This window comes from Salvelinus namaycush, chromosome 16, assembly GCF_016432855.1.
Source record: "Salvelinus namaycush isolate Seneca chromosome 16, SaNama_1.0, whole genome shotgun sequence".
NCBI classification, from domain to species: Eukaryota; Metazoa; Chordata; class Actinopteri; order Salmoniformes; family Salmonidae; genus Salvelinus; species Salvelinus namaycush.
Window position 1 is genome coordinate 18,991,490 of NC_052322.1, and position 14,040 is coordinate 19,005,529.

At 39.4% G+C, this 14,040-nt stretch overlaps 2 protein-coding genes across 2 annotated transcripts; one reads left to right on the plus strand and one right to left on the minus strand.

Moving 5' to 3' along the window:
- Positions 1-1,820: 1,820 nt before the first annotated feature.
- LOC120061110 (bridging integrator 2-like) lies at positions 1,821-11,546 on the minus strand. The gene is made up of 12 exons (XM_039010662.1): positions 11,376-11,546; positions 5,609-5,721; positions 5,390-5,470; positions 5,184-5,238; positions 4,776-4,870; positions 4,565-4,660; positions 4,246-4,353; positions 4,058-4,143; positions 3,850-3,925; positions 3,580-3,662; positions 2,762-3,380; positions 1,821-2,560 (listed from the first exon to the last, which is right to left on the minus strand). The coding sequence occupies exons 2-12, from the start codon at positions 5,690-5,692 to the stop codon at positions 2,507-2,509; spliced, it is 1,437 nt and encodes a 478-aa protein (XP_038866590.1). The 5' UTR covers positions 5,693-5,721; positions 11,376-11,546; the 3' UTR covers positions 1,821-2,506.
- Positions 10,326-13,549, plus strand: LOC120061111. The gene is made up of 5 exons (XM_039010663.1): positions 10,326-10,552; positions 11,627-11,732; positions 12,036-12,142; positions 12,536-12,708; positions 12,941-13,549. Exons 1-5 carry the CDS (start codon positions 10,402-10,404, stop codon positions 13,217-13,219), a joined length of 816 nt encoding a protein of 271 aa, XP_038866591.1. The 5' UTR covers positions 10,326-10,401; the 3' UTR covers positions 13,220-13,549.
- Positions 13,550-14,040: the final 491 nt, after the last annotated feature.

Below are 14,040 nucleotides of genomic sequence, written 5' to 3' on the forward strand. Positions count from 1 at the left end.
TGCCAAGGTTAGTATCATGGGTAAATATTTTGATATCAATGTAAATGGCCCTATGGTCTGGGAGGGGAGTAGTACACATATTTGTAGTAACACGCTCACTATCAATACATTTGGATATAAGCCAAAAATCTATTCTGGATTGTCTGTAACCTGTTTTGTTACTCCAAGTGAATGATCTGTCGGCCGGAAACCTCTCTCTCCATATATCAGTAAGATCCAACTTTTCCATAAAAAGTATTAAACCCAAATTCTGATTGGTTGGTCTACCTGGGGGCCATCTATCAGTTGAATTATCTATAGTAATGTTAAAGTCCCCTCCTATCAATAATAACGAATTGGGAAATTTAGATAACCAATGAAGTATATGTTTCTCTATAGATTCAAGCAATTCATCATTCTCATGTTTGGTGTTGTACCCGTAGAAGTTTACAGTAATGAGCGTAATGTCATTGTAACTGATCACAAGACAAATAAAGTGACCAAAGGGGTCACATTCTGAGTGTAGAATATTACCACCAAAGGTATTTTTCATTGTAGTGACACCAGCGGAGCGTTCAGATCCATGGGAAAGCCAAATATCGTTGCCCCACTGTGACCTCCAGAAGTTGGCATCAGCCGAAATTGAGTGAGACTCTTGAAGAAAGCAAAAATCTGTTCGAAATTGTTTAGCAAATAAAAATAAGGCCTTGCGCTTCACATTGTTTCGTAACCCCCTAGCATTAAGAGAAACTAAAGACAAAGACAAAACAACAAATATTATTTACAAGTATAAACTGTAGTAGGATGAGTCAAAGACGTAGGAGCAGTGAACGTAAACGATAAGGAACCGAGATCTGCACCATTTAAGTCAATTTAAAGTGAAAATAGCTTATTCCATAAACTTTGAGCTAGACGTTATCCGGCTTTGAAATTCAACTCAACTGAAATTTATGTTCAAGACCAAACCAAGGGTTCTTGTAGTAAGAGAGACTAAAAACGCTCTTTAGTGTAATCAGGAACTATTCTGAGAAATAAAATACAAAATAATAATTTAAATGAAAGGGTACCTACTATTTTAAGTGCATATGAAAACTGATCATAAAATAATTGAATAAAAAATGTTTTACATATACACGTTCCTAAGATTTTTTGGGGGAAATATAAAGTATTAATAACTAAATGGAACAATAACCGTGTAAAGTCAGAGCAGACCTGTATGCCCTTTAAAACAGCATCTTAGTAACTGTATACATAAAAAAAGAAATACAGCTTTCAATCTTCTTCGTAAGTTTGTAAACAAAATAGGTCTTCTGGTCATACAAGAACAAACTAATAAATTGAAGTAACTGAGTATTCCTGAAAAATAGTCACCTGATGCTTGTTAGGTAAACAACATAAGGAAAATGAGAATACCATCGCTGAAACCATCAACCTGTTCCTTCTGGTGAGATTTTAGGGAGGAATATGGATTTCTGAACCGTTGATGAAGCCTCGTCCTCCGACGAAGTAAGCCTGAGGAAGTAGAGCTATCTGCTGAGCGATATTTGCTTGCTGGTCACATTTCTTTAGACACCACTTTTCTTAAAAATAAAAAAAAGATGACAAAATACAGTATTTTAAGCGAGCTAGCTTTAGTAATCCAGCAACGAAAAAGAAAACACATAAAAACAGACAGCTGTGCTCACCGCTCAAACTTTCTTGCCTTGCGTGCCGCGTTCATGAAACCCATGTGTGCTAGCACCCGTAAAATTGCTACTATGGCTCTTGGGAGGTTTCATGTTGCACCAACATTGTTGCAGATCTAGAATATTTACAGTACTGACAAATCAAGACACAAGGGGCAGAGATGTAATCACTTTAATGATACATTGTTTATAAATACATAATTAATCAAAAGATACCTCTAGGTTTCCTTTGATTTACATTCAGTCATTTGAGATTTTCAATTACAGTAGTATCACTCAACAAGCCATTATAAAAATACATTTGTTTAATCAATAATCAAGTTCTTCATGTACAATTTAGCACACACAGAGAATAAATAATTGTTTTCTATGGATTTCTATTGAATTTTCTATTCAGTTTTGCAAAGCTGAATATCAATTAAAGTCAATTACAGTTTAGTGAACTTGCTGTTTCTCTACAATTAAATTAAAAGACAATTGGGTGACGCAGTATTGGATTATTGGCAGAAACCTATGCAAAGCACAAACAGGCATACCACTCATTTTATGAATAAAAACAAAACAGCTCTATTGAAAATATATTGTCCACAAGCAAGAGCTTTCAGATCTTAGGCAGCTGGAGGAAACAGCAGATATTCTTATATCCCGCATGTAATATTGAGAAGGCTCTTCATTTTTATCCTATTTCTCTCGTGCAGTATTCAGCCCCTCTCCCTTATTACTAGAACTAGTTCTGTGAACAAACACAAAACATTTTGACAGTTAACAAAGAAGAAAAGCAGCCTTATCCATAATTATAGTTACTTCAGACAGGAACCAACATTTTCCTCAGAGATCCTTCATTAAACCACAGTGTTTTTCACATCCTCTGGCTCCTGGATATGCAATGTTTCTGCCTAAAAGTAAAAGAAAAGACCAAAGTGACAAGTTATAGACCAGTAGATCAAAAAAGTCTAGCAGCTGTCGATGGCATCCCATTATTATACTGCCTGTCTTGATTACAGTAGACCGGCATGTAAATCAAACGTACCACATACGAGAGGGTATAAAAGGTTGCGTCTGTGTTTTTACAGTGAGATCTCATCCTGACAACTCACCTTTTGGACAAGCCCAGTGGCCTCTATGTCAGAATCAGAGCCATCAGTAGCCGCTCCGTTCTGCACACCATGGACCCCAGCGTCCTCAGGGGCCACAGAGCTCTCTATGGTCAGCTGGGGGGTGTCTATGGCCGAGAGCTGGAGCTCAACACTCTCCAGGTCATGGGAGTTTGTCACTTCGGAGGTACTCTCAGTTAATGCAGCAGGGTGCTGTTTTGAAGAAGGCTCAGACTTTCCCCTTTTAACACCCTTTTCTTCCTCCGCCAGTTTCTCTTCCCCTGACTTTTGACCACTACCGGAGGCCCCTTCTGTGGTGGTGGTGTCATCCCTGCTTTCAGACCCAGGTTTCTTCTCTGCAGTAGGATCCTCACTACAGGTGGAGTCTGCATCCAGGTCTCTGGCCCCTGAGGAGGGCTCTTCAATAGGTAGGGGCCGTGAGGAGACTGCAGGTGTGCTGGTGAGTGACTCATCGTAGCGAGGACTACTAGGGGATCTGAGGCTGGACCTGTCTCTAGTGAGGGTGCCTGACTTGCCTGGACTAGAACTCTGATGGAAGTCAGAGAAGCTGGCCTTCCATGACTTGGGGGACATGAGAGATCGCCTCATCAGAGAGCCAGTCCTGAAAGATATGTGAGAGGGGGGATATGACTACATGTTGATACACTTACTTTTGCTTTGATTACTGTTATGCTTTATAATATACTCTGTGTTTAGTTCATCCCAGACCACAACCCATTGATAGACTCAAATGGGAGGAAAGTCAATTAAGAATTTTTTTTAAAGTGCTGGTGAGAGATGTAAAATCCTTACCAACTTACCGATTCAACCCCTTGATGACAAATACCTTGTCTGGATGCTGATCCTTCAGATCCTTCATCACATTCTGCAAATCACTGTTGAACTGAAAGAGAGGAAGTTACACCAGATCAAAGATAGATATAAACCGAAAGAGCTAGGACTTTTGTTACCTAAATGCAGACAAAACAGTTCCGTTCATTTGTATAAACCAAAGCAAAGCCCCACATGACTGCTATTTTTGGATGTGTATTCCCACCCCAGTTATTGAGAATAATATGAACTGCACATACAGTAGTCATTTCCTTGAAGAAGGTGTCCCGCAAATTTGAGATGGCTGTGAAGACTGACACATAGCATCCAATTCGGCTTTAGGAACAAAATGAAAGAAAAAAACATTATTAATATGAATAGGTTATTAGACACTTGACATGATGATGTATTTATTTGAATGGTATGTCATTCTGCTATCTGGCTCTGTGCTGACTTCTGACTCCTTACCTGTCATAGAGAGCAGGGAGCTCCTCCCTCAGCTCTCTGTTGATGCCCTCAAAGACACTCTGGGCTATGTTCACCTCATCAGCTGCCTGTACAGAGAAAACCACCATGATAAGATTGAGTTTTGTAGCTTAGCTTAAATGATAATTGCTGTGCAAAGTAAGTAGACAGGGGTATTTTGTCTGTCTGACCTTGGCTATTTTGACATCATCTTTCTTTTTAGCATTCTGCATCGCCTCCAAGTGGTGACGGGAGGAATCGTAGTCAACCAGCTTCCTGCCTCGTTTGGCCACCTTCTCCTGGAGATTTGGAGGAGAGGAAGGATGCACTTGAAAGATAACATACTGTATTTAGGAAGTGTGTGTGTGTGTGTGTGTGTGTGTGTGTGTGTGTGTGTGTGTGTGTGTGTGTGTGTGTGTGTGTGTGTGTGTGTGTGTGTGTGTGTGTGTGTGTGTGTGTGTGTGTGTGTGTGTGTGTGTGCTCGCGCCACCTGCACATTTTTTGCCTTACCCTGACATCTGGGAACTGGCTCATATAAGACTCCATGGTACGAAGCGCCTGGTCTAACAGCTTCGCCTCATAATCATTCCACAGAAGGTCTTCACCCTGTTAGCATAGGATATATATATATATTATTTTTTTTTACAGAAATGTGCATTATAATAACCAATGAAGAAGTCATGCATGTCATCCTTAATAATACAGCAGTGCTATGACTAACCTCTACAATGGCCCCCAGGTCCTCTTCTCCATCCCAGTCCGGCTCATAGACACCATACAGGGACTGGGAAAGACGTTTTGAAGCTTCCCGCATTTCTGTGAAAAAGTGGTCAACACGGATCACATTTTATCAGGCCTTGGACACCGCTGATGGTAAAGCTATAGAAAACCATGACATTTAGGGACAACATCATACATGTTACATCATCATACATCATGTTTTTAAATGTAAGTTAATTGTAAAGTCTTTTGTCTGTCATGTTTTTTTCGTTATGTGTTTATGTGTTGGACTCCAGTAAGACTAGCTGTCGCCATTGGCGTCGGCTAATGGGGATCCCAATAAATCAAATCAAAAATCAAATACAGATCACAATCATTGACAACATAGACAGACAGAACAAATGTTTACCTTTGACAGAACTAAGGTAATGCTTTAGGTCTTTGTATAACCGGTTCCCATCAATCTGCAAACAGAGGTTATAGAGTAATTTGTAGGCTATACATTCATTTTTGGCATTTACAGGGGCAGATTGACATGCCTTTTCTAAATCATAAAATATCGGTTAATATATATTATTGGTTCATGCATGGAGATTGACTGCCAATGAAGACTACCTGTTGGTCAGTGAGATTTAAGAGGCAATGCTCAAATCTTTCATCTTTGGTCTCCACTGTCTTTCCAAACTTCTGCAAGACCTACAAAGTCAGGAACAAAATACATGTACATGTCAAGCTACCTCTAATGGCTTGAACCTTTATGCTTTTCTTCTAAAAGTAGATTGAGAGGCATTTGGAGATCATGCTGTGCATTATATTGAGAAATGTAAAGCATACCTTCTCCTTGCCCCTGCTCAGTTGCCTTTGGACTCTTTTGGCAAAGACCCCAGCACCTCCTTTTGGACTGTGGCCTTCTGACATACTTTCCCCTTTTCTTTTCTTGCTTTTCCCTGTTGAGTTTTTTTTTACCCATGGGAATGTAGAGATAGGGGAAAGAACAGATTACAAAGATGAATCTGTCTGTATAGAATGGAGAGTTCTCATTTGGCAACCTAAAAGTAGTTGATTAGAATATTGGTGGGACAGATATACTATCGTCAAGTTTGTAGTCATTTACGTGCATCATGTCAAAAAGTGCATCATCACTAAAGTGTATTACTTCTTTCACATAGGATTCACGGTATGTTGCCTGTAAAAACAATTGGGCAATGTATATCTCCTTTATACAGCACTATCTTTACACCTCGTCGGCATTCGCCTTTTATATAGCCATTATTAAGGCGGCAACGGAGCAAAAATAAGAAATAACGAGGAATAACCCGACGAAGATTCTTGCAGGTCAGATAGAAACGTTGTTTGTGAATTAAGGTACGTGGCAGAGCTTATGAGTGTGCGGGCACTATTTCATTTATGGCAACTGCAAGAGACATTCAACTTTGACCTTTGTCGTTACAACCGTTGTCATGGTAACACGATGCATTTTAAATTCCTCCAGATTGCAATGCACTGCTTTAATTTCTTCACATTCACAAACAGTAAATTAGCATCTCGCCATACTTGTAAACCATTTGTAAATAATTACCATGTAATATGTTCATTTTACTGTTATGTTGAATAAAAAGTTGGCTACAGTTCAATTCTAAAGGTTGTCAGATTTGTTCAGGTAATTATGGCTAGCCAGCTCGTACAGCTATTTAAATTAGCTAGTTTAGCAAACCAAAACTGAATTGGCTAGAAAGTAGCTTTTAGTTGCCTGGCTTGTTAGATTTACATATCGTAAATATCCAATTTACATATCCTAAATAGCCACATTTTTAAACGAATGGGTTTTTTGGTGCAAAGAATTGAGCAGGTAATGTTGCTATTTGCTATTTGCATGGTTGCATGCAGACTACCGTTTTGTTTATACTTTTCCATATCAATGACAATTAACGTACACATTTTTTTAATGTTGGACAACAATAATAGGTTGTTGATGCATGCCAAAGCCCGTAAGATGATAAGGTATACTGTCTGAGGGGTTGGCGGGACTTTTAAACATTACCGCAATCGTGAGTCATTACCAATGATGTGGTTGGCGGAAATAAAAGTACAGGCTTTTGCTGCGTTCAAAACAACTGGGATTTTTTTTTTTTTATGTTTTATATTTATTTTATTCATAATACAAAAATCAACAACTTACATTGCTACATCAAACATGTCTAATAAAACAAAACACAGCTATTAACAAGAAAATACTAAAACATACAAAAAATATATAAATAAAAATCATAAACAAATAAACAATTCTAGTGCAATTGTATTCACTCTGAAAAAAAGTTATTATTGTTGTTATTCACGGGGGATAATGACTTAACAAGATAATTCAATTCAATCAAAAATATGTGTAATTTTGGTACAGAATTCTGGAATATTTGTTTGTGTATAAAGTATTTGGCAACAAGAATTTAAAAAACGCACAATCATTTCAATGGTCTTGTTATCATTGCAATAGTAACATATTATATCCTTCATGTCAAAAACATGGGTAGTGTTCATAATGGTAAATAAGTATTTTGCAAGGTTTTCTCAAAACTCAGATTCTCACCCTCTTTTTCACAGAAAACGCAGATATCATCAATAGCCACAAATTTGGACAACATAGAAATACATGGATATACCTTATGTAGAATTTTAAAGTGCACTTCCTTACATTTGTTTGGTATACAGTATTTGTAAGACCTTAACCAAGCTTTTTCTCCAAGCTTTTTTTCCAGACAGTGACAGGAATAAGCATGTTCCAGAAAGATATTCCTCTAGGCGTAAATTGGTTCCGTGAATGGAGAATTTGTCTTATATATTTATTACAACAAGATTTCTCAAGTAAGCCCATGCCTTCCAAACTGAGTTCTGGATAAGCTTTGTGATCATCACCAAAGCTAAGATGAGTTTTCATTAGTGTAGTTAGACCACTGGGAATGGTTTTGATCACAGAAATAAACTCTCTGAAAGGTATTGGAAAGTCATTCAATGTTATAAATTATTAATATGCAAGAATATTACCCCTGTTGTCAAAAACATCAAGAACAAAGTCAATATTCATCTCATGCCAGCTGGGGTAGAATAATGACTTATTCCTTACAGTTATGTCTGAATTATTCCACAAAAGAGCTTTATGTGTGGAAAATTTGTGCAGGAAACATATTTTCCAGGCCATTAAAGCTTGTTGGTGAAACCTAGCCAATTTAGCGGGTAATCTTTCAGAAATATAATTACATTTCAGTAAAAATTGAAGACCTCCCAACTTATGAAACACATTATTTGGAATGAAATACCATATTGAATCAGTATTGCTCAAACATCTTTTCAACCAGTTGCTCTTGAAAGTGTTATTTATGTCAACAAAACCCAACACTTCCAGACCTCCTTCAGCTCTTTTATTAGAGAGGACTGACTTGTTAGTTTGTGAGACTTTTTTTTCAGATGAAGTCAAGAAAGGTATTGTTGATCTCTTTACAAGTAGAGGGAAGATATACACTTATATAAATAGTTCTGTGTTACTAAACCTTAATACATCCAAAAGATTCACTAACAGAAGTACATGACAGGGATGCCCAATTTTGGCATTTTTATTCATTTTGGTTGTGGAATATCTCTAGATATTCTGAATAATGCAAATCTGCATGGTTTAACAACTTGGAACTCGGGAAAAATACGAAGTCAAATCATGACGCCAGTGATCGTTAGGCTGAAGCTCTAGAAAGAGGCCCGTGTTTCCAAGTTCGAATTCCTAACTGGATCACCGTTAAAACATATTTTTTTCTAGTAGGAGCTCGTTTTTTTTTTAGAGTTCCCAGTTGTTTTGAACACACAGAAGTCGGAGATTTCCGAGTTCCCAGTTGTTTTGAACGCAGCATTTGTTGACGACAATACCTATCAGATATATGTATATATAAAAAGTTGGCGGCATGCTAAAGTGTAGCTATATAAGGCAGTTTTATGACTACAAATCCGTCTTCTTAGCGGGCCTATCATATATTTACAAGTCAAGCCACTCCTACATACTATTATGGAATTACATAGTCAGGAAGGTACAGGAAGCAATTGATGAGGTAGAGCGGTGGGCATTATTGTGGGGATTCAGGTTCTCTGTAGAGAAAACTCAGTGTTCTTTACCAGGAGAAAGGTGGGAGATGAGGTACGCTTGAGGTTATATGGGAGAAACTTGGAGAGGGTGGGGTCCTTCAGGTTCCTTTGGGTGTACTTTGACACTAGGCTGACCTGGGCAGAACACATTGAGAGAGTGGTGGGAAAGTGTAAGAAGGTGTTAAATGTGATGCTCTGTCTGACAGGGAAGGAGTGGGGGGCTGGCCGTTCCTCATCGAGGACCATGTATGTTGCATTAATCTGATCTATAATAGACTATAGCAGTAAAGCGTATGGTTCGGCAGCTTGGACCTCATTGGAAAGTCTAGATGTCATACAGAGGCAAGGACTCAGAATATGTAGTGGGGCGTTTCAGACGTCCCCAGTGGCTGCACTACAGGTGGAGATGGGGGGATATGCCATTGCAGATTAGGAGACAGCAGCTGGCAATTAATTATTGTGTCAACCTACAGGGCCATGGGGTGTCTCATCCTCCGAAAGGGATTTTACAGGCATGCTAGGAACATGAGCGAAGACGGAACACAAGCTTTGGGTGGGTAATACACAGGCGAACATATTACAGATCATCTGGCTGTATATACGGCGGAGCTGACGGCCATACTGTTGGCCTTGCAGTGGGTGGAGGACATCAAGCCAGACAGAGTAGTTACAGTATTTGCTCTGATTCATGTGCAGTGTTGATGAGTCTCCTGTCCTTTAGCTCATGTAGCAGACAAGACCTTTATGAGGTACTACAAACCCATGGCAGGATTAGAGCGATGGGTATACAGATAAGATGTACTTGGGTCCCAGCCCATGTGGGGGTGCAGGGGAACGAGGCAGTTGATGTACTGGCTAAACAAGCACTTAGAAGTAGGGATATTGATGTTGTGGTTTCAATGAGCAAGGCAGAGGCAAAAAGCCTGATATGGACAGTGATGGTGCAGAGATGGCAGGACCAGTGGAATAGAGATACTAAGGGCAGGCATTCATTTCAAGTACAATGAAAGTTGGGGAGGACAGCAAGAAGAGACAGAAGAGAGGAAGCTATTTTTACAAGATTAAGGGTTGGACACAGCCAGTTGAATAAGACATCCAATCTGATAGGAAATCATCCAACAGGAAAGTGTGATTATTGCCAGGAAACAGAGACAGTGGAGTATGTATTGATACAGTGTGGGCAGTATGAGAGGGAAAGAGAGAGGCTGAGATATAGTATTATGTGAGAAGGGGATACAAAACATTTGTTTAAACAGTACATTGATTAGAACGCTGTTAGATAGTCTCAAATATGTTGTTATCTTTTTTAAGAGAAACGGTGATGGCAGGTAGGATTTAGTTTCTCCCTGTCTCTCACCCACACAACAGTGCAGTAGGTGGCGGTAATGCACCATACCGTTGGATGGCAACCGCCGATAAACCCCACCCAAGAATAAGAAGTAAAATGTTATGGAAGAAGTGAACTTTATACTGGAGTGTTATTTGAAGAAAGTGGGGGTGGTCCGATGTTGGAATACCAGTTGTTGTTTCAGAATTTACTGGACATGATAATGGGCAGTACGATAGTGAAATGTGCAGCTACAGACCTGGGAATCCAGTGGGCTGGATGGGCCATAGCAGCAGCTCTCAAAACCGAGAAGTTCTATGACTTAGCAGGTAATAACACTTGATTTAAGCCTACCGGTATGTCAATTCTCACCGAAGCGTTTAGTTTGTTTTGTGAATCGCTATGATTTCATATTGTAAATGGTTGAATAAATCACCCAGAGTATATGGTTTTGTCATAAAATGTAAACATTCGTTCGGTCAAACCAAACGTATGCATTGGAATCAGGCATTGTGTTTTTCATTTAAGTATAGCATGTTGTATCTGATGAATATCAATGTTACAAAACCACTGTTATCTAAACAGCTTTGTTGTAAAACAACTCAAGAACTCCTCCCTCATTCAGATAAGCTTAAGTATTTTCCAGAAAATCAGCTTAGTTCAACATTACGACCAACTGACTAGCAATTTTACAAGCCTCCACTCAAAGGTTAAAATAAGGCCAGATAATGCTGCAATATCCATCTATTAACTAGCTTCGACAGCGCATCCGGATGATTTTAGACAAAAGTTCACATTGTAGCGCGTGATTGGTGTTAAATGTGTCGGCCTATCGCGAGATGTTTGTCACACATTGTTACGTTGTAGTTCGAGTAACCACAGCAGTACAGTTTTATTGTAGCCCGTCTTTTGTCGATCATCCAACAATAGCATGGTAAACCAAATGAAAACAGCAGTTATGTAGGCCCTTGCATTTGAAGGATTGAGTGAGGCAATTGTTGTAGGGTTTTTCATTGTTACAGTATAATATTGTCGACATCTATATGATCTGTCAAAGTTCAATGGGAAAGTAAAAACTGTTGTGACAGTATGTGCCATTCAAGAATAACATAATTTACTTCACCGTTAGTTATGTAAAAGACTGCAACTTACCTGTAGACACTGATGAATGGGCATTCCTTGACAAAATGATTGTGCCACTCCTCTGAGCTGTCTGTGCTCTTGGAAAGTTTTGCCCTTGTACTTTGGAGCCAATTGTCACTCTGTCAGTAGGCTCCTGGGTAAAATATTCATTGAACACGCCTTACTGTGCAACTTCTGTATGATAGGAGTGGGCAGAGCCATGTACCATGCCCAAAGGGACACATGTCTTGTGCTGATGAACCTTGATTGTATTTGTTTAGGGTCTGGCACATTTATATTACTCGCCCACCTGAGTCGCTATTGGGGAGGGACTCGTCATTTGAGGCAAAATGTGCAGACCGGATTGGTGACAGCATGGGGAGTAAGGTAAGCTTGACAGGGTGACAGCAGGGTCTCCAATCTAATGTCACTTGCTATGCCCAACAATTAATTCCCATCCTAACAATGAGGAAGAACAAAAAAGCTATAAACACCTGCAGAGCTTTAGTGTTCTCTGATCATTTACTTTTCAATCAACAAAGTGTTGTATCAGTTTAGTAGTCTTATCCAAGGCTGAGGTTTGGCCCGGCCCAGTTGCAGAACCCTCGAAGGATGGGACTCATTAAAGTTGAGTTAATGAATAATGGCGGGGTTAATGTCAAACTAATACCTATGTTCTAACTTCTGCAGGCTTGGAACATTCCTCTTCATGCGGATCTTGAAGGACGGCCAGGATCGCAGGTTTAACAATGTCAGAGACAGCCCAGGGACATTCTTTGTGTACTGGAGTGTTCAAGGTACTTTGAATCATTATGGTTGCCGGCTTTTCTTATTCTCACTCAGCCACCACAGCAGTTATTTTCTTTCATCCTCAAGCAATCAATTTTAACTTACTGCTCAGTCGTTTCGCTCTTCATAAATGTATGAAACCAGATTAGAATAGCCACTGATATCAGGGTATTGTGCATTTTGCCCAAATGGGAGAAAACATAAGGTTTACCATTGGACACTGACAGTACAGTACTCTTTTGAAAATGTTTTATATTTTGGACCCAGGTGAATTTCTAATTGAGAGTAGGCGCATTATCTTGACATGTATTCAAGTATTATTTATAGATTGGTAGGATAGACCATTTCTGTGGACTAATCTACCATTGGTTCAGTACATAATTTATTCCTCTTTCTTTCAGCTGTTTGGGTGTTCATGACCCTCCTACCTACTCTCATCCTGAACAGTGAACAGCGAGATGAGCCATTGGGCCTGAGGGACTACCTGGGCTGGGGGATATGGGGCCTTGGCTTTGCCACGGAGGCCATTGCTGACCAGCAGAAGTGGTTATTCAAAGGAGACCCAGATAATGCTGTGAGTCAGCTTGGTGGGCTTCGTTGTTTTCGGGACGTTGACTTTTTATAATGATCATGTATACAGTGGGGTAGTCGCAAAGTATTCTCACTACAACATGCTGTCATATGATGAAAACACAACCACTCTCAAACCATTGAAAATAAACTTTCTGTATTTGTATGTATGTTAATTTATAGAATATTTATTTACCCAGAGAAGAGCCTCAATTCAGCCTTCCCATTTTCTCCAGGGAAAGTTCATCCAGAGTGGGCTGTGGGGCTACAGCAGACACCCTAACTACCTCGGGGAGATACTGCAGTGGTCTGGACTCTTCCTCTCCGCCTCGTCAGTGATGAAGGGTCCCCAGTATGCTAGTGTGCTATCTCCTCTGTTTGTCTGGTTCCTGCTGCGTCACGTCAGTGGCATTCCCATCCTGGAGAAGCAGGCCACGAAGAAGTGGGGCTCAGACCCTGCATTCCAGAACTACGTCAAGAACACTCCTCTCCTTTGGCCAATTCCCAAGTTCTGATGTGTTACATACTTTCTAATAGAGTGTTCTGGCACAAGGGGAACTTACTGAACAGGACCATTTGTAATCATCAAGCATCCAATGTGCTGGTTGTCTTTGATATTCTCATATCGAAGTACATATACACACACGCAGAAACTTCAGATTGTAACTTGCACAAATGTTTTGATAAACAGGTTTACTTAAAATCCACAATTTTAACTATCCCACTTTTCACTTGTCTAAAGTCCAGTGGTGTAAAAATACTTGAAAGTACTACTTAAGTAGTTTTTTGGGGGTATCTGTACTTTACTATTTATATTTTTGACAATTTCACTAAATTCCTAAAGAATATACTTTTTACTCCATACATTTTGAATGCTTAGCAGGACAGGAAAATGGTCCAATTCACACACTTATCAAGAGAACATCCCTGGTCATCCCTACTGCCTCTGGCATACTCACTAAACACAAATTCTTTGTTTGTAAATGTTGGTGTACCCCTGCCTATCTGTAAATAAAACTAGAAAATCGTGCTGTCTGGTTTGCTTAATAAGGAATGTGAAATGATTTATACTTTTACTTTTGATACCTATGTATATTTAAAACTCAAGTAGTATTTTACTGGGTGACTTTTGAGTCACCTTAATAGAAAATATCTTGACAATTAGGTACTTTTTCCACCACTGCAAAAGTCAGTTGATGTAGTAGACCTACTTGAATCAGTCTGCTTTGGAAGACAAGGACTGTTATTCCTTACACCACTGGATGTTTTTTGCACTTCTGAGTAAAAATGAGCAAAGAAGTGAGAACATGAAACTGGAGTAATGACCTGACAGACT

Coding starts and splice junctions, on each gene's coding strand:
- LOC120061110 (XM_039010662.1), bottom strand. CDS start 5,692: ATGTCAGAAGGCCACAGTCCAAAAGGAGGTGCTGGGGTCTTTGCCAAA. Junction 4,871..5,183: donor TTACCTTAGTTCTGTCAAAG/GTAAACATTTGT, acceptor ACTTTTTCACAG/AAATGCGGGAAGCTTCAAAA. Junction 3,663..3,849: donor TCTTCAAGGAAATGACTACT/GTATGTGCAGTT, acceptor CCTCTCTTTCAG/TTCAACAGTGATTTGCAGAA.
- LOC120061111 (XM_039010663.1), top strand. CDS start 10,402: ATGTTGGAATACCAGTTGTTGTTTCAGAATTTACTGGACATGATAATG. Junction 11,733..12,035: donor GTGACAGCATGGGGAGTAAG/GTAAGCTTGACA, acceptor TAACTTCTGCAG/GCTTGGAACATTCCTCTTCA. Junction 12,709..12,940: donor AAGGAGACCCAGATAATGCT/GTGAGTCAGCTT, acceptor CATTTTCTCCAG/GGAAAGTTCATCCAGAGTGG.